Here is an 18,136-nt window from a genome sequence, read left to right on the forward strand (position 1 = left end):
GTCCTAGCGCCTGCCTCTCTCCGAGTGTCCTGAGCTCTGTCAGCGCTAGGCACCACCGCCGAAGCTGCGGAGCCTGCGAAAATCGAACCAGGTAGGACACGTCTGCGGGAGGTCGCAAGGGGCTCAGGCAGCGGGCACCGATGAGGTTTGAGGTGCCCTCAGTTTCCCGTCTGCTGCCGAGCGGACGGAGTTGACCAGCCGCGAGCATCACGGGCGGGGCGAGCCGTGAGCGGCCTCGGGTAGGCTTCGAGCCCAGCAGGTCCTAGAACCCGCCCGGTGCCCGCCGGTCAGCGCTGTGGATGCCTAGGCTCAGCGGACGCGACTGCCGGTCTTGCTCCGCGCCGACCCGGGGATCCTAGAGTCCGCCATGTTACGGGCTTTTGTCTGTGTGGCGAGGGCCTCCCAGCCAAGTCCTTCGCGGCTGCGCGTCCCCCTCCCAGTCCGAGGTTCTGTCCGCCCCTCCCGCGGTCCTAAAGAACGCCATTTTGCAGGCCTTTGTCCTGTTCTGGATCCTCTGTCCATTCATTTCTTCATTCTTTCCTTCTTCATTCATTCTGTCCTGTTCCGCTCGCCGAAGCCACGTTATCCTAGGGTTTAGTCCCAAATTAGTCAGCATACAGCCCCGCTCTGCGGGAGCTGCCTGTCTGGCGAGGACACCCGCACAAACACGGTTGCAGAGAGCGAGGAACGCTGGGTTTCTGCAGGTCTTGTCCCTCCTCAGAGAGTCTGGTAGGCCCTACACCCTGCAAAATCCCATATGCTTCAGGGACCCTATTCCACTGAAGAAATTGAGGCCCCTAGCTCTACGCATCCCTCATTTTTACTGCTCGTTAAATATTCTTGTGGGGAATGGAGTATTGGAAGCATGCAAGTATCCTCCCGTGGGAGAAGGAAAACGAGGGTTGGCTCCTGGGCAAAGGAAATTGCATATGGAGGTGGCAAAGTTTGTGAATTGTTGATGGAACTTAGACTCCTGACCAGAGAGGACACTGCCGTAGAAACTGAGGGTGGAAAAATGGGATCATGTTGTGAGCTGACTGGTTGTTAGGCCTAGGACATCATTAAACGTTCACCACAACACAATTTCATCAATTCACGGAAAGGCTCAAGGTTTGTGAGGCTTGTATGTTGGCTTATTTGAAGCTTGTATGTAGGTGCCTTTCTTATTGTTTTAACCACACCTGTGCTGCTCCCTGAACCACCCCGATTTAGGGGGCACCAAGTCTCATTAACTTAAAGAAAGATGTCATTCTCCTCATTGGGTTTTATCACACAGTAAACAAATTGGAGTACTAGTGTGATACTTGAACCCTGTGACCGTGTAAGAACGGGGCATTTCAGTTAAATAGTTGGTGACTGACTTTCACAGACTCCTATGGTGGAAGAGGCAGAGGCTATAGACCTCGGCGTGAATTCCACCAGTTTGCTTTCGGTCACCAAACAGTTTTGGAATAACAAGGGTATAGAACAAAGTTCTCAGGACCCTAGTGCTGGAGGTGAAAAATTAAGGCCCAAATATTAAAATGTGCTAGTGCTAATAAAGCAGTCGTCAAGGGGACAGATGGCAGAAACTTTGGTATCTGACTACTTGGCTTCAAATACCAGCTGAGGTAATTGCCTTACTTGTGTTATCTCTTATTTTAAGACCATGTTTAGTATTTTATCTTGTGTGTTCTTGTAGCACATGTGTGGAGATGAGAGAACAACTTAGTGGGATTGGTTCTGTCTTTCCACCATGTGGTTCCTGAGGATCCAGTTCAGGTTGTCAGGCTTGATAGAAAACACCTTTACCCACTGGGGTATCATGCTAGTCTCAAGAACACTAATCTAACCTTACAGCCCAAAGCTCTACTCTTACGGCTTTATTTAACCTTAATTACTTCTGAAAAGACCTTGTTTCCAAACATAGTCACAGGGGAGGTTAGAGCTTCAACATAAGAATTTTAGAAGAAGACAAATATTCAGACTTTTAAGCATCCAGAGATGAACTTGAAAAGTCAGATCAGTGTGCATAAATACAAATGTTATCTGTTCCCAGCAGTCCACAGCAGTAAGCCTGCACGTAGGATTTGCTCCAGATGGCACCGTAAAAAAAAGTTCTCTGAAGTTAAAGGTAGTTAGGATAAACATATCATTATCTAAAAGGAGTCTATGAGGTGTGGTGGTGCACAGGTAAAATCCTAGCACTCAGGAGACAGGCAGACTTCTGCAGTTCCAGGCCAGCTAAGGTTATAGTGAAACTTTCTCTCAAAGCTAGAAATTCTAAGCAGGGCCACAAAGGAAGGAATGTAGATCAGAGCCAAAGTACAGGATTCACACCTGTAAGCCCAAAACTGAGGAGGCTAAGGCAGGAAGAATCAGGGCCAGCCTGAGCTGCATAGTCAGATCCCGCACACCCCACTCCCCAAAAAGGTAAACAAGAAGACTATTGTTATTTTTTGTGTATGAGCGTTATGCTTACATATATGTGTGTGCACCAAGTGTATGCCTGTTGTCTGTAACTGGAGTTGTAGGTGTCTGTGAGCCACCATGTGGGTAATAGGAACCAAATCTGTGTCCTCTGGAACAAGAGCAATTGCTCTCAACTGCTGTGCCATCTCTCCAGTACCCAGAAAGGCCTTAAGAGAGAGGGAGAGGGCCAAGCTCGATGATCTGAGTTTAGCCTTCTAGAGCCATATAGTAATAAGAGAATTGACTCCTGCATGCTATCCTCAGCCCTCCACACAACCCCTAGTGAGTATTATACACAAACACAAAGAGAGGAAATAAAATTTTTAAAGAAAAAAAAAAAGAAAGACAGCCCTAATAGAGGAGTGTGTGGGAGCAAGACCCAAAGTAACCAAGGAATCATACAGACAGACAAACAGACAAAGATCCTCAGGAGACTGAAGGTGGCAGTTCTGAGGCTAGAAATGCTAGTATAAGTGACCTGAAGTTGGAAAGAACTGAGGTCTAGAATGAAGACAGGAGGCCGGGGCAGGCGAAGCCTAGAGATGGAAGTGAGGAGTTAGACAGAGCGGCAGGAGTGAGATGGGTTAGAGGTTTGTTATTCATAGAAAAGCACTAGTGTTTGTCCTGGGAAGTGTCCTGATTTTGCTGAAGAATTTTAAGTGAACAAAGAGTGAACTTAAGAGTCCAGCTCCAGGGTTTAAGATTTGAGTTTGACTCTGGGCATCTTAATTAGCTGTGTATGCGTTTGTGAGGATTTTTAACTAGAGTTGTAGTAAAAACATATTTGAAAATAGAGTTGTAGTAAAAATGTTTCCCTCCTAGAAGTACTTGAAGACCAAGGAGAGAGAGTGTGTGTGTGTGTGTGGGTGTGTGTGTGTGTGTGTGTGTGTGTGTCTTCCTGCCCTCCTCTTTGTTTCTTTGTTTCTTTTGTTTATGGTACTGAGAGTAGAATCACTCTTGTCAGGCAGGTGCTTTCCCTCTGTATCCTGGCTCACATAGCTGGTTCTGGTGTTGGTTAGAATGGTCAGAGTTTGTTTAAAGTACAGATTTCAGGGTTGCAGAGATGGTTTGCAGAGTTAAAACACTCACCATGTAAACCTGACAAGCTGAGTTTAAGCCCCAGAACCCAGGCAAAAAGCTAGATTTGGTGGCGCAGGTCTGTAATCCAGCACTGCTATAGGGAGATGGAGTGCAGAGACAGGAGAATGACCTGGGAGCTTGTCAACAGACTAGGCTGGGGTACATAGTGTAGCAACAGGAAAAAGTGAGAGAGACCTTACCTCAAGTTGAAAAACAAGACTTGACTCCTAGTTGTCTCCTGCATACCTACACACACAAATAAATATGCTTGGTGCTACACACCTAAGTCCTAGCACTGGGGAGGCTAAGGCAGGTGGACCTCTGAGTTCAAGGACAGCCAGGGCTACAGAAAAACCCTGTCTTAGAAAACCAAAAAAAAAAAGGGGGGGGGGAAGAAATGGGGTTGGGGGCTGACTGATCCACTGGAGCCTGGCCATTGTGAGCTGTCTAACATGGGTGGGAGGAACTGAATTCATAGCCTCTACACTAGTGGTTCTCAGCTTCCTAATGTTGCGGTCACTTAATACAGCTCTTCATGTTGTGGTGACCCCCAACCATAAGATTATGTTTGTGGCTACGTCATAACAGTAGTTTGCTACTTGTTGTGAATTATGATGTCAATATCTATGTCTTAGAGGGCCTTAGGTAACTCTTGAGAAAGAGCTGTTGGAGACCCACTGGTTGAGAACCATTGTTCCAGACCAGCGAGTGCTCTGCCTGGCAATCTCTCTGGCCTATGACTTTTTTTTTTTTTTTAAGAATAAAAATACAAAAAAAATTTTAAAAAAGTAAGAATACAGCACTGTCCTACATCGACTTCATTAGATGATGGTTCTTTTTGTTTGCTTTTTTAAAAAGGATTTTTTTTTCTTTTAATTTTTCGTTTGTGTTTGGACTCCATAGATGCCCAAGGAGCCAAAAGAGGGTATCAGATCCCTATGAGCTGAAGTTACAAGTGGTTGTGAGCCACACAGTGTGGTTGCTGGGAACTGGACTCGGGTCCTCTGGAAGAGCAGCAAGGCTCTTAACTACAGAGCCATCTCTCCAGCCATTCGTTTTTGTTATTTATGTTAGGACCTTGCTGTGTAGTCTGGGCTGGCTTTGAACTAATGATCATCCTTCCTGAGACTCCACCAGTATTAGGGTTATAGGTGTGCTTCCTAGGAGCACACTGTAGCTCTCTTCAGACACTCCAGAGTCATCTCTCCAGTCTGGTCCCAGACTTCTGAGCAAAGACTCAAAAACACCAGCATCTCAGCCATGTTAAGTTTCTAGCTGTGTGACCTGACAAGTCTCTTTACTCTCAGAGTCCGACTCATTCTCATCTATAAAACGGAGTCAGTCTCCCCGTTTCGGGCTGTATGAGAATTATGCAAGATGGTGCCACACCCAGCTGGTCAGCTCTGACAAGACTCCACAGTTGAGAGGAGCAGTCTGAACCCATTCCGTCCTCACGCAGTCCCATGTGCTGTAGGCAAGAAAACTGAGGCTCTAAGATACACAATAAATTGAGCAAAAAGTTACATCAGCAGGAAGGCGTGGCGGGAAGGGGTGGCAGCTAGATTTGAAGCTGGATGGTTTGCCTTCAGAATATACTTGGTTGCACACAACTCTGCTTCTCGGAACCTTGCTTTCTTGTGGTGTTGATGTAAGGGTGTGTTGATATATGTAAAAAGGGTAGGGTACTGTGGGATTTGGCAAGTACTTAGCAGCTGTGAGCTGTCCTTCCAGGGATGCATGCCCGTCAAAAACTTCGTTGCTGGGCTACATTCCCCAGCATAGCTTTTGTTTGTTTTTTTCTTTGGGGGAAATTTAGGAGGTTAGAGATGTGACTCAGTGGTAGAACACTTATCTGGCCTGTACCAGGCCCTGGGTTCAAATCTCACTCTTCCACCCCATCCCCCAAATGGTTCCTGGTATGGTGCTGACTCTACAGAGCCTTTCAGGGGCTCCAGGTAAACTGCTTCTGTATTACCTTTTCTGGAAGGCCCCAGCACCCCACCCCCATCCTCTTGGATAGGCTGGCTCCATCCCCCTCCACCCCAGCTCCTGTGATGTACGGATGAGGACACAGGTCTGTAAACAGATCTAGTAAGTGATGTACAAGTCTGAACTCAGAACCTTGGCCTGACACCATCTGGGCACACCTGCCTCTCCTCACCCACTCTCCCCTGCCCTAGCACCATATCTAAGCTTCTCTTAAGAGGATCTACCCTAATCCTCTTCCCTTCATCCCTCTGGGAGGATGAGCAGGTGTTAAGACTGATGCAGCTGTTAATCCTATTTTTTCCCAACTATGATCCTAGGAGCAGCTGTGTGGATGTTGTCTGGGCTCTTGGCCAGAAAGTAGAGCCTCGACAAGAGCCAGTACCCCAGGAGGCCTCGCTAGCTCAGACACATCAGTTGTGACTGACGAAGAGGCTCGACTGTCAGCAGTAGGTCAGGCTGCTTTGAGAGTGAGTGAGCTACTTTAGAGCTGGGACTAAAGGGATTCCAGTGCAGAGGATGGACCAGAATTCCTCTCTGGGGTGGTGTGCCTTATAGCTATGCATGGTCAGAATTCTCTGAGCAAGTTGCTCTTCCAAGAACTGACCAACATACACTGAAGACCCATTACCTGCAAACACAGCCAACCACCCTGTCAACATTGGCTCCTCCTTTCTCTGGACCTAGGTCTGCCTTTCCTGAGCATTTGGAGATCTTAAGGCCGTGGGTGGACCTAAGAAAGGAATATTGTGAGAGTAATGGAACCTAGGCATTCTAGGAATGCCAAGGGTTTAGAAAACAGGCTGAGGAGTGGATATAGCCAGTCTTTTTGTGATGCTGGCCCCTCACTTACTGATTTCTACCCCCAGTGAGCAGATCACAGGGAAGACTTGAATGCGGTATTAAAGCTGGGGACCATTAGCAGGGAGGAGGTCGGTCCTGTGGTTTGGGCTGAGGAGCGTCAGGTGGGAAGTATGGGTATAACCAATTACCTTTGGGACTGGAGAGATGGCTCCGTGGTTAAGAGCACTTGCTGGGTTGGGGATTTAGCTCAGTGGTAGAGCGCTTGCCTAGGAAGCGCAAGGCCCTGGGTTTGGTCCCCAGCTCCGAAAAAAAGAACCATTTAAAAAAAAAAAAAAAAAAAAAGAGCACTTGCTGTTCTTGCAGACCATTCAGATTTGATTCCTAGCACCCACATGGAAGCTCACGGCCATCTTAACTCCAGTTCCAGGGGATTGAACAGTCTTCTTGGGCACCAGGCATGGATGGGCATGAGCCAGTAAACACTCACATGTAAAATGACAGTAATAGTTTTCTTAAAGATAGGGTCACCTCTGAGATCTTGAGAGGGCTTTGGTGAAGAAGGGGCCCTTGAAGAATGTAGAGGGATGGTTTTGGCCTAATTTTGCTTCTTTTACAGAGAAGGTCTACTCACCGAGGCCATGGAAGTGGAGGCTGCAGAGGCCAAGTCCCCAGGCCCCTGCTACAAGCGCTCTGGCCGCCGTTATAAGTGCCTGTTTTGTACAAAGACATTTCCAAATGCTCCCAGGGCAGCCCGCCACGCTGCTACACATACAACTACAGACTGCACAGAGGAGGTGAATGAGGTCCAGCCGAAGGTGGATGCAGAGCCCAAGGCTGAGGAAGCCAGTGGAGACAAGGTATCTGCGTCAGTAGCCAAGCCCCGGCCCTATGCTTGCCCTCTGTGCCCCAAGGCCTACAAGACAGCTCCTGAGCTACGCAGCCATGGACGCAGCCACACTGGTGAGAAGCCCTTCCCGTGCCCAGAGTGCGGCCGCCGTTTCATGCAGCCCGTGTGCCTGCGTGTGCACCTGGCCTCACACGCTGGTGAGCTGCCTTTCCGATGCACACACTGCCCCAAGGCTTATGGTACACTCTCTAAACTAAAGATCCACCAGCGTGGGCACACAGGCGAGCGGCCCTATGCCTGTACTGACTGCGGCAAGAGCTTTGCTGATCCTTCAGTGTTCCGCAAGCATCGGCGCACGCATGCAGGCCTGCGCCCCTACAGCTGCGAGCGCTGCGGCAAGGCCTATGCTGAGCTGAAGGACTTACGCAACCACGAAAGGTACAATCCCTAGATGCAAAAGTGGGAATTAGCGGCCAGACACTTGTCTAAAGATTGGGGTGCCTGGTTGAACAGGGGTCAGGCCGGGTGGCACGGTGAAGTGACTAGAGATGGAGCCCTGAGAGCGGGCAAGGCTTTATTGGTCTGTGTTCCAATACAGCTGGAAAGTAGGCAGAATTTGCGGTCAGTCATGCACAGGGTCTTAGGGGAGGGGCGCATGTGTGTCGGTCATAGCAAAGAAGATCTATGGATTTCTTACGCTAGGGTACAGCTCTGCAGCTCTTTGGGAATTAGCGCCTAGACAGGCTATAGGGCTGAACAGTGAGTCTGTTGCCATCTAACCAGGTCCTCCGTTGCTCCACAGGTCCCACACGGGTGAGCGCCCCTTCCTCTGCTCAGAGTGTGGTAAAAGCTTCTCTCGATCCTCTTCCCTCACATGCCATCAGCGTATCCATGCAGCCCAGAAACCCTATCGCTGCCCGGCTTGTGGTAAGGGCTTCACACAGCTCAGCTCTTACCAAAGCCATGAGCGCACGCATTCAGGCGAAAAGCCCTTCCTGTGCCCTCGGTGTGGCCGCATGTTCTCTGATCCCTCGAGCTTCCGCCGCCACCAGCGGGCACATGAGGGTGTAAAGCCTTACCGCTGCGAGAAATGTGGCAAGGACTTCCGGCAGCCAGCTGACCTGGCCATGCACCGTCGAGTACACACCGGCGACCGACCCTTCAAGTGCCTGCAGTGTGACAAGACTTTTGTGGCTTCCTGGGACCTCAAGCGGCATGCATTGGTACACTCAGGACAGCGGCCGTTCCGCTGTGAGGAGTGTGGGCGAGCATTTGCTGAGCGAGCTAGCCTCACAAAGCACAGCCGCATGCACTCTGGCGAGCGTCCTTTCCACTGTAATGCCTGCGGGAAATCCTTTGTGGTGTTATCCAGCCTCAGGAAGCATGAGCGCACCCATAGAAGCAACGAGACTACGGGAGCTGCCCCCCAGCAGGAGTTGGTACTGGGACTAGCACTGCCTGTAGGCGTCGTAGGTGAGGGCTCAGCTGCCCCTGTGGCAGGTGCAGGGATAGGGGATGCTCCAGCAGGGCTGCTAGGGTTACCGCCTGAGTCTGGTAGTGTAGTGGCCACACAGTGGCAAGTGGTGGGCATGACTGTAGAGCATGTGGAGTGCCAGGATGCTGGTGTTGGTGAAGCTCCTAGTACCCTGGGAGATGCAGGAGAGGTGGGTGGGGAGGAGACTGATGAGAAGCCCCCACAGTTTGTGTGTCGCGAATGCAAAGAAACTTTCTCCACACTGACATTGCTACGCAGGCATGAACGCTCACACCCAGAGCTCCGGCCCTTTCCCTGCACCCAGTGTGGTAAGAGCTTCTCAGACAGGGCTGGGCTTCGTAAGCATAGCCGCACCCACAGCTCTGTACGCCCCTACTCCTGTTCCCAATGTCCTAAAGCTTTCCTGAGTGCCAGTGATCTGCGCAAACATGAACGCACCCACCCTGTGCCCATCAGGACCCCCATACCCCTGGAACCCCTTGTGGCTCTGCTAGGAATGCCAGAAGAAGGGTCAGCCTGAAGTTTATAGATCTCCACTACACTCCCAGAAGGCCATCCCTAGTCTCCAAACCCCTGCCTCTGGGCAGCTAGCTCAGTTCTCGTCCACTAAGAGCTGTGGACAGTGGAAGCGGGGTAGCATTTGTGAGAGGTACTCATTAAAGCATTGGCTTTGATACCAAGCTGTCTTCTGTATCTTGGTTCAGTTTAACTGGAGTGGAAATCTGGGATTAACATACATTAGAAGGGTCTTGGTGACAGCCTCTCACAACTTAGAACTGATCCAGAACTTGCTATGTAGCCCAGGCTCACCGTGAACTCAACCATGTTCCTATCTCAGCCCTCCAAGTGCTAGGATTACAAGGATTTACCACCACACCTGGCCCCTCAGAGGTTCTTGAAATGCACTGATTGCCAAAGTGTGTTTTGGGTTGTCCTGTGAAAGAGATTTCATGGCCATGGATGCGTCTGTACCTCTGAGAATAATTGGTGACTGAAAGGTGTATTCCAAGTATTAGTCCTGCAATGAACAGACCCATGTGCCTTTGTCTGGCCTATATTCAGGATCGTGAAACCTTTACTGATTAAGTCCTCTCACAGGGAGTAAGCTGGGGCTAAACAATTCCTTTTTCTTGGGGCTGGAAAGATGGCTTCACTATTTAAGACTAAGGCTCACAATAAAAAAGGTTTGGGGGTTGGGAATTTAGCTCAGTGGTAGAGCGCTTGCCTAGCAAGCGCAAGGCCCTGGGTTCGATCCCCAGCTCCGAAAAAAAAAGAAAAAAAAAGGTTTGGTTCCTAGCACCCATACTTGTCTCTCTAATTACTTAAAAAAAAAAAAAGCCCCCCCCCATGTGAGGCAGCTAAAAAAAAAAAAAAAAATCAAACCTGTCTTTAATGTTTATCACAGTAACAAATTAGGAAGCATATTTAGAGGAAACCAGATTTCTCTTCGCATTAAAACCCATGAACTATAAAGAATTAACCTTACTAGAAAACTCCTTACTGGGTTTGATGGTTCATGCCTTTAATCCCAGTACTCAGGAGGCAAAGGCAGTTGGATCTCAGAGTTTGAGGCCAGCCTAATCTACAGAATGAGTTCCAGATAGCCAGGGATACACATAGAAACCTTGACTCAAAAAAAAAAAAAAAAAAAAAGAAAGAAAGAAAGAAAAGAAAAGAAAAAGCTAAAACTACATGAAATCACATGTATGGCCTAAGCAGAGGGCCTCAACGGACAGAGTTGTTCCTAAAGATGTTGATAGGCTGCACCACTCAAGAGGCAGAGGGTCTGAGTTCGAGGCCAGCTGAGTCAACAACAGGAGTCCCAGGTAGCCTGGGCCACACGGTGAGACACAAGAGTTAACAACTGGGATTTATATAGGTGGAGGGCACTTAACTACCTCTGTGAAATCCTGGGCTCAAATACAGAATCAGGAGGGAAAAGTTGACTTTCTGCGTTTAATCCTCAGATTCACTGCTTTTGCATTAGTCGCAGTGTCGCCCAGGCTGACCTCAGATTGGTACTTCTGCTGTAGTTTCCCAAGCATAGGCAGCCCACCTGACGATCTGTTTCTTACATTTGTTGGGAAAACTACCAGGGTTTTCCTGTCCTGTGTGTTTGCCACCATTTCTTTGTCTTTCATGTAAGTGGTTGTCAGTGCAGTGAAACCAGACTTGGAGTGGGAGTAGATTATTTTGCCATTTCCCCAGATTTCTGAGGCTTGTGTCAGCCCCCGGAGCAGGTCACTGCACGCACTATGTAACTGGCCTGTGAGGTTCACATGGACCTCCCAATGTTCTCAAGTTTATTAGTATGGCCGAAAGTCACCGTCTCAACTAGAAAACAGGTGACTTTGGCACGTGGCTTGTCCCTGGCCTGATGTCTGCATGTGTATTGGCATTATGAATGCGTTTGAAAACATCCACAAGAACTTTACTGTGCACCATTTTGGTATATAGAAAGAGCCCAATTTTTTAACCCAGTCTGAAAATCCGAAGCTAATTTGGAACAGCCACCTTTTTTTTTTTTTTTTTTTTTTTCCCTTCGAGCTGGGGACCGAACCCAGGCCTTGCGCTTCCTAGGCAAGCGCTCTACCACTGAGCTAAATCCCCAACCCCCATCTTTCTCTTTTAACTTGGTTTGATTTTGGTGTTAGAGTTGAAGCTAGGGTCTCACATGTATTAAATGTTCTACCACTGAGCTACACCTCCAGATACATTTTTTTATAAAGCAGGTGATGTGTTTGACATGCTAAAAACCAAAGCACTAGAATAAAACATACATGATTGGCATAAAAATTAAAGTCAGCCAGTAGCATGAGAGAGGGGATCCAGAAACATCCGTGCCTAGATCTGTGAACTCACGGTTATTTCAAGGTTTGTAGTGGTGAGGATTGAGCCAGGAGCCACAGGCTCAGTGGGCACACACTCTAGCATGAACTATATCCTCAGCTTTTATTTTATTTTGAAACAGCAACTCATAAAAGTGACTGGACTGACCTCAAACTCCCTCTCTAAGCCAGATAGACTTGGAACATTTTTCTTCCTCCCTTCCCTTCCCTTTCCCCTCCCTCCCTCCCTCCTTTCCTTCCTTTCTTCCTTCCTTCCTTCCTTTTAGTTTTTCAAGACAGGGCATCTCTGTAGCTCTGGCTGCCCTGGAACTCAAATCTGTAGAGCTGGCTGGCCTCAGACTCAGGTCTGCCTGCCTGGATCAAAGGTGTGAGCCATCACCTGGAGACTTGGAAATTTTGGTCCTCGGGTGTCAGCCTTCTGAGACGTGTATACCACCAAGCCCAACACATTTTATTATTTTCTTATCAAGTTTTTTGTGAGGTGGTTTTTTTTTTTTTCTTTTTTTTTTTTTTCTTTTCTTTTTTTTTTTTTTTTTTTTTTTTTTTTGGAGACAGTTTTGCTTTGTAGCCCAGAGTGGCCTTTGAAATCTTTTTTTTTGTTCTTTTTTTCGGAGCTGGGGACCGAACCCAGGGCCTTGCACTTCCTAGGTAAGCGCTCTACCACTGAGCTAAATCCCCAGCCCCGGCCTTTGAAATCTTACAGTGTTGTCATTCAGCATCTGAAGTGCTAGATTGCTACCAATTTTTGTGAACATTTTTAGTGACAGCTATGATTGTTTACCTCACTGGGAAACCTCACTGATACATAGTTTTCTTTGAAAAATGTCTAGATGAAGCTATGACATCTTCATCGGCCAGAAAGTGTGTTAGCCAGATGTGGCACACATGCCCATAACCCAAAAACTTGGGAGGTAGAAGAAGAGATGGAGAGTTAGAGGCTAGCCTTGGCTACATGGCAGATTTGAAAGACTCTATAGTGAAATGAGAGGCTGTCTCAGTAAACAGAACAGTAAATAAAAGGGGTGGGGTGGGGATACCTGTTACACAGAGAAACCCTGTCTTAGAAAACAAAAAAGAAAAAAAAACTACAGGGTGAGGATAAGATTTACAAACATGGAATTGGGTATGGTGGGGCAGCAGTCACCAGTGTGTCCTTTAGGGCCCAGTTATGTAGCCTCAAATTTTCATGGAATACGTATTTCTAGAAAATTATGTTTATACTTACTTTGTTTGTGGGCACTTGTGTGCCATGGTACATGTATGGAGGTCAAAGAACAAGTTGGGAGAGTCAGTTTATGCTGCCATTTGGGACCAAGGGGAACCCAGGCTGTCAGCAAGCACCCGTGTCTGCTGAACTACCTTGCCTGCCTGACAGGCTGCTGGAGTTTTAGGTCTTACAGTGAGGCCATTAAGGCCTCCCTTTCCATTCATAGCTAAAGCAAAGCTAAGAGCCAAAGCAAGCCAAAAGGCCCGCCCTACACTGGCCTTGAACTTGTGATCCTCAGCCCCTTGAGTGCTGAGATTACAATCATGCACCATCGCACTGGGATGCTGAGTTCTTGTTGAAAGACTCGAGGACCACCACCTTGGCAGTGTCGGGAAGTTACCAGGGTGTTCGTCTCCAGGCCTATGTGCTAGTCATGGGGACATTGTTGCAAGCAGCCATGGTTCAGGAATGGCAAACCAGGTACTCAGCACCAGGAAAAATAGCAGATATCTCAGTGCAGAGATAGCAGTCGTGTCCAGGTTCTCACAGAAGAGTAGAGGAAGTCTTTTGGGTTGGTGAGATGGCTCATCTGGTAAAGTATATTTGCCACCAAGCTCAGCAACCCAAGTTTGATGGCCAAGACCTGCGTGATAGGAGGGAGAACTGATTCCTAAAGTTGTTCTCTGACTGCCAACAAGTGATGTCTCACACACACACACACACACACACACACACACACACACATCCTAAGTGTCTAAAATGGGTCTTTAGAGGTGGCAGTGTAAAGTTTGGTGCTAGACCATTTGCCTAGCTCTTAATGAGGACTTTGGTATCATAAAAGAGTAAAAGCTACATGGGGCGGGGGTTGGGGGGCATGGGTCTTTAATACCAGCACTTGGGAGGCAGAAGCAGGTTGGACAATGAAGTGACTCTTGCCACGGAGGCTGAGGACCTGAGTTTGATCACTGGAACCTACATAGTAGAAGGGGACGATTGACTACAGAAAGTCATCCTCTTGGCCTTCCATGCACTCTGGCCCAGATGCACACATGCATATGAATATACACAATTAAAAGTCATCAAGTTTATAATTATATATTTGCATGTGGGTTATGTGCGTGTCAGTGCAGTGTTCACAGAGGGAGTCGGATCCCCTGGAACTGGAATTACAAGCCTGACGTGGCACCAAGTGATCTTAAGAGCTGAACCGCTTCCCGCCGTCGTTGATGTCTGTTTTGAGCTCTGTATGCTTTTATAGCTAGAACCCCGAGACAGAAGACATTCAGCCCAGGCTGAGTTGATTTCTGTGTATGGTTTGAGGCAGGAGGCTCAGCTTCATGTCTTCACATATGGATTTTCTACTCCTGATGCATCTGTTGAAAGGACCATTCTCTGTCCATTTCATTGTCTTGGCCTTCTTAAGAAAAATAAACTTAACTGTAACTGAGAGGTTCTGTTTGGTTTCTAGCTGGGGACCAACCCAAGACCTAACGTGCTAGGCAGTGCTAGGCAGTGCTCTACGTGTAACCCACACTTTCAGCTTCTTGTCTGTCGTCATGCCAATACCACGTTATTGTGATTAGTGTAGGATTAAATTTTTTATATATTTCTACCTATTTTGACTGCATGTATGTCTGTGTACTCAGAAAAGGGTATTGGAACCCCTAGAACTGGAGCTGTGGTTGGTTGGTTATGAATAACTGTGGGGGCTGGGAACTGAACCCTGAACCTCTGCAGGAGCAACAAGTGCTCTTAGCCACCGAGCCATTCTCCGGTCCCCCGTTAGTATGGTTTTGTATGAACTTCAAATCATGGCCTATGAGGCTCCCAGCTTGGTTTCTGTTTTTGTTTTTCTTCCAACTTGTTTTATTTCAAAAACATTTTCTCCCTGGTCTTAATAATTCTATTTTAGTTTAGTTTTAGTTTTTGAGACTGGATTTGAGAGCCGCATGTTGGCCCTGAATTCAGTATATAGTCCTTGCTGTCCTCGAACCCTCCATCCTCCTGCCTCAGCCTTCTGAGTGCTGGAATTACAGATATAGGGCATCACACCTTAACCCCCATTTGAATTTTTGCATCAGGTTGCCAGATTTTGCTCCCAAGAAATGTAAAAAGCTAGTTTAGGTTTTGGTAATTGTACTGAATCAGTGTGTGGGAAATTGCCAACTTAACAGTATTAAACTGTTTGATTCGTGAGCATGGGATGCTTTAATTTGCTATTTAATTTCAAACATTTATTTTTAAGCCAGGCAGTGCTGACACACCTTTAGTGCCAGCACTTGGGAGGCAGAGACAGGAGGATCTGTTCAAGGCCTCACTCTGGTCTAAAGAGTGAGTTTCAGGACAGCCAGGGCTACATGGAGAGACCCTGTCTGTAAAAAAAATTATTGAATGTCAATGGGTCTATTACTGGGATGTATGTCTGTGCATCATGTGCATGCAATGCCGGAAGGCGGGTGCTGGAGGAGTTAATAGACAGGCATGAGCTGCCATGTGGATGCTGGGAGTCAAGCCCAGTCCTCAGGAAGAGCAGCCAGCTCTTAACCTCTGAGCCATTGCTCCAGTCCCACCTAGATCTTTAATTCCTTTCAACAGTATTTTTTTCATCTTACCTATCAATCTGTTTGTTTGTTTGTTTGTTTGTTTGTTTCAAGAAAGGGTTTCTCTGTGTAGCCCTGGCTGTCCTGGAACTCTTATCTGTAGACCAGGCTAGCCTCAAACTCACAGAGCCTCCTGCCTCTGCCTCCCAGTGCTGAGATCAAAGGCGTGCACCACCACACCTGGCTTATTAGTACAAATAAATTGTTCTCTTTTTTGCTTCATTAGATTTAGTTTGTTTTGAGACAGGTCTCTAGTGTATTGTTGGCTGGCCTCAAACTCACTCTGTAGCCATAGCTAGCCTTGGACCTTCTTATCCTGCTTCTCAAGTGCCAGAATTACAGCCAAGCCACTGTGCCTGGCTTTGATTGTTCCTTGTTAATGATAAGAAATATGGTCTTCTGATACAATGGGAAGTTCCCTTTCATTCCCACTGTGCTAAGCTCTTTTAGAAAAAGAGGTTTCCTGGGGTCAAGTTGGCTTGGAATTTAGTACACAGCCAAGCATGACCTTGAACTTCTAACCCTCATGCCTCCACCCCCCACCCTTCCACCCCCTCCACCCCCCCGCCCCCTACTGGAATTACTGGCCTGTGTGCTTGCTATTAAAGCACTCTACCAACTAAGCCACATCTCAAGTTTCTAATATGTTAAGGTTTTTAATATGAAAGCAAATTTTCTTTTGTCAAACACACATTCTGTGTCTATTGTGATTATTCTATGGCTTTTGTTTTTTATTTTACTAATAATCTGCATTATTTGGCCTCTGATAGTAAACCAACCTTGTATTCCTGGGATGAACCCACTTGGTGGTGTCATAGAATCCTTTTTAACCTGGTATTGGATTGGATTTGCTTTGTTAATATTCTTTTCTTTTTAAAGCATTCTTTCTTTTTTTTAAAGACTTATTCATTTATTATATATAAGTACACTGTAGCTGTCTTCAGACACACCAGAAGAGGGCATCGGATCTCTTTACAGATGGTTGTGAGCCACCATGTGGTTGCTGGGAATTGAACTCAGGACCTCTGGAAGAGCAGTCGGTGCTCTTAACCGCTGAGCCATCTCTCCAGCCCCCTGCTTTGTTAATATTCTATTGGATTTCTGTGTCTGTATTCCTTAAGGTTTTTTTTTAAGTATTTATTCATTTTTGTCCAAAGCCAGCCTAGTCTACAGAGAGAGTTCCAGGATTGCCAGGACCACAGAGAGAAACCCTGTCTGAAAACAACAACCAAACCAGATTTATTCATCTTATGTGCAAGTGTTTTGCCTGCGTGTGTTGTGTACTACATGTGAACTGGGTGCCTGCAGGGGTCAGAAGAGGGCACTGGATACCCAGGAACTGGAGTTACAGGTGTTGTGAGCCACCATGTGGGTGTTTAGTCCATGTCCTCTGTAAGCAGCAAAGGGTCATTAACTTCTGAGCCATATTTCTAGCCTAAGATTTTTGTTTTTTTGAGGCAGCATCTTGTGTGTCCTAGGCAGGCCTCAAACTAGCTATGTAGCCAAGGGCGACTTTCAACTTCCCATCCTCCTGTTTGCACTTCCCGAATGCTGTGCTTACAATGCGCCTTACTATGTCCACTGGACCCAGCCCAGGGGTGGGCATGCTCCACAGCACTCCACAGCTCAGCTATCTTCCCAGCCCCTTCATAGGAACATTGGGCTGGCACTTCTCTGGGATGTCTTTGTCCAGGCTTATTTTCAGAGTAGTGTCTATAAATCTTTTTAGTATTGTTTTAATTTTTTGAAATAGTGTCTCTCTATGTAGCACTAGTTGTCCTGGAACCCACTATGTAGACCAGGCTGATCTCAAATGCCTCTGCCTCCTCAGTGCTGGGATTGAAGGCATGGGCCTGCATGTAACATGGGTCTGTCCTCACTAGTAGTCTCTAATTTTCCTTAACTCCTAGTTTCCTGCCATGCCTCCTCTAGCTGGTGAATGTAGGTTCACAGGCGCTGGTGCTACGACAATAGCGGGTGTCATCTTTCCTTCGGTGGGACATGGTCCTCAACTCCCCACCCCATAACATGGTCCTCAACTCCCCACCCCATAACATGGTCCTCAACTCCCCACCCCATAACATGGTCCTCAAATCCCCACCCCATAACATGGTCCTAAACTCCCCACCCCATAACATGGTCCTCAACTCCCCACACCATAAACTGGCTCATCCTGGGCTCAGCTGCCAGGAAACAAAGGGGAGAAAAGGAAAAAGGGGGGAAAGGGAAGGAGGAGGAAAGGGAAGAAGGGAGGAAAGGAAAGGGAAGGAGGGGGAAAGGAAGGAGGGGAAAGGGAAAGGGGGAAAGGGGGGAGAGGAGGGAAAAAGAGGGGAGAAGGGAAGAAACAAGAAGGATGGGGTGTGTGCACACCCTGCCTGCCTTCAGCATTTAGAAGACTGAGGCAGGAGTTTCAGGGCCAACCCAGTCAGTCTGGACTGCCAACAGAGCCCATTGGTACCAGAAGCCTCTCTGCCCTGGAGTCAGCCTTCTTTTTTACCTACTCCCACCAAGCCAACTCCAGCCACAACAGCCTGATCAGGTGCATGTGCACATGTGTACACGTTGTGCAAGCCAGAAGGCAGTATCAGGTGTTTTCCTCAGTTGAGTTTCTTTCTTATTGCTTTTTGGACTTTGTTTTGTTTTGTTATTGTTTCTGGGTGGATTTTTTCCATTAATTTATTTATTCACTTTGCATCCTGATCACAGCCCCCTTGATGATCTCCAACGCACACAGTCCCTCCCCCAACCCCTTCTCAGGGAGTGTGCCCCCGACCTTGGCACATCAGGGCTCTGCAGCTCTAGGTGTATCCTCTCCCA

The 18,136-nt window shown here is 47.5% G+C and overlaps 1 protein-coding gene across 4 annotated transcripts; it reads left to right on the forward strand.

The window, feature by feature from the left end:
* The first annotated feature begins 3 nt into the window (after positions 1 to 3).
* On the forward strand, positions 4 to 9,343 carry Znf668 (zinc finger protein 668). 4 transcript variants are annotated; one of them, XM_032892522.1, is made up of 4 exons: positions 43 to 91; positions 6,205 to 6,286; positions 6,938 to 7,606; positions 7,971 to 9,343. In XM_032892522.1, the coding sequence occupies exons 2-4, from the start codon at positions 6,276 to 6,278 to the stop codon at positions 9,181 to 9,183; spliced, it is 1,893 nt and encodes a 630-aa protein (XP_032748413.1). In that variant the 5' UTR covers positions 43 to 91; positions 6,205 to 6,275; the 3' UTR covers positions 9,184 to 9,343. The 4 variants fall into 4 exon arrangements, with proteins under 4 accessions (XP_032748416.1, XP_032748413.1, XP_032748414.1 ...); XM_032892525.1 differs by lacking the exon at positions 6,205 to 6,286 and having other exon boundaries at positions 4 to 91; XM_032892523.1 differs by lacking the exons at positions 43 to 91; positions 6,205 to 6,286 and adding an exon at positions 406 to 1,610.
* Positions 9,344 to 18,136: the final 8,793 nt, after the last annotated feature.

This window comes from Rattus rattus, chromosome 2 (genome assembly GCF_011064425.1).
Source record: "Rattus rattus isolate New Zealand chromosome 2, Rrattus_CSIRO_v1, whole genome shotgun sequence".
Lineage (NCBI taxonomy): Eukaryota > Metazoa > Chordata > Mammalia > Rodentia > Muridae > Rattus > Rattus rattus.